The 1,584-nt window shown below is 41.0% G+C and overlaps 1 protein-coding gene across 1 annotated transcript; it reads left to right on the top strand. All coding sequences in view use genetic code 11, as the record gives it.

Moving 5' to 3' along the window:
• Positions 1–134: 134 nt before the first annotated feature.
• Positions 135–616, top strand: EGR_09940 (hypothetical protein; the record flags this gene model as incomplete). Its single annotated transcript, XM_024499189.1, has 2 exons — positions 135–180; positions 513–616. 2 exons carry the CDS (start codon positions 135–137, stop codon positions 614–616), a joined length of 150 nt encoding a protein of 49 aa, XP_024346395.1.
• Between the last annotated feature and the right edge of the window lie 968 nt (positions 617–1,584).

Raw genomic sequence — 1,584 nt, 5'->3', positions numbered from 1 at the left:
CATTGTTAATGTTTGTTTAAGCAATGCTACTAATTTGACAATGAAATATTAGTTTGTACGTATTAAATAGGCCCCTCATTTATGCACAGGTGCATCAGGTGAGGAGCCAGCGTAGATCAGTACCCACTAGTGAAATGGCAGCTGCTGAATCACTGCGACATGGCCATGGTGTTCACATCAGTATGTATTCACAAACTTCTAGCTGCCTGCATTACCACCGACAGGACCGTTTGGCATCACAAGCATTTCTCATTCCTCTATCTTTATCTTCCATCTATCTTTCCATGGATAGGGATATGGTAAGAGAATGCTATGAAACGTAGGGGAGAAAGAAGCGGCCAATTATTAAGAATGCGTGAAACTGGAAATCGACCAACCGAAGAAGGAAAGGATACGCTGCGGAACACAATGCTATCACGCGCTTAAAATGGAGGTAAAGTTGAACCAGCCACACCGTCTACATCGTAACGGACAAGGTGTGGGGCGTTGCCTCTAACTTCTTGTCTCCTCAGTGCTAATGATTGGGCTTACCACCGTCACACCGGTAAGCGGTGGAGAATGGCTTGTATTTGTGGAGTGCTTATTTACGAGGCTAGAAAATAGTGGGAGGATTTGAGTCGTAGCACACAATTGGGGCAGTGATCAGAGAAATAAGCAGGAACGGGTGTGGAAGGAGAGGATTCAAAAGGAGGGAGAGTAATACCACCTTGTCGATATAGGGGAAAGAGAGAGAATCATCGTGCAGTATCTGCAACTACATACACATAAATAGTAGTTAGCATCGGGTCAATGAATGGCAGTGTGGCAATTTGTGCTTCACCTCATCTATATTAGCAGGCAAAAGTGGTGTTTCAGATGTGAGTGAAATGTGTGTATACAAATAAGCCTACTCTACCTGTACTGCCAAAAAAGAAAAATTTTTTTTGCCAGGATTTTTAGGAATGAATCTTATAGAATTTACTGGTAGCAGTTTCGATACAACACGCCATTTTCACTTACGCAATTCAACACTGCCTACACTTCTTATAACGATGTGCAAACACAAGTCGATAATGCAAAATTAACGTCAAAAAAACCTCCTATATTTGACAGACTGTCTTTTTACTGGTCCCATCACATAACGCAGTGTAGCAGACATCGAATTATACTGTCCCTTACAATACCAAATATCGCTGTTGCCAACGTTGAATTGTGAACAAGTATTTGTAATCAGTGGTAATGTGCGCTTATAAGTTGCTACGTCGCAAATACGTGGATGTTATTATCTCTTCTCTGCCTAAAATAGCATCCAAATTTGCCTAAATGCAAGGGTGGTTTTGATGTATCAATGCTACATATTTACTGTCGCCTTAAATTAACATTTGAATGTTTGACATGCATTGACTGCACCTTTAATTCAATCCAATGGGCTAAAATGGAAGCTGAGTTAGCAAATGCCTTGCAACGCCACGCAATAAGCAGTTGTCAATGGTTGATTCCGCTTGCTCATTATTGCACACTCAACAAATCACCTAGCGTTTCTGCCAAAATTTCTATGTTTGCGGGTACACTTTAGGTCAATATTATAGAATAGCATAAAATGTG

This window comes from Echinococcus granulosus (assembly GCF_000524195.1).
Source record: "Echinococcus granulosus chromosome Unknown EG_S00177, whole genome shotgun sequence".
Taxonomy (NCBI): domain Eukaryota; kingdom Metazoa; phylum Platyhelminthes; class Cestoda; order Cyclophyllidea; family Taeniidae; genus Echinococcus; species Echinococcus granulosus.
The sequence above is the reverse complement of the archived record's forward strand: the minus strand, read 5'-3'. Positions and strand labels throughout refer to the sequence as shown.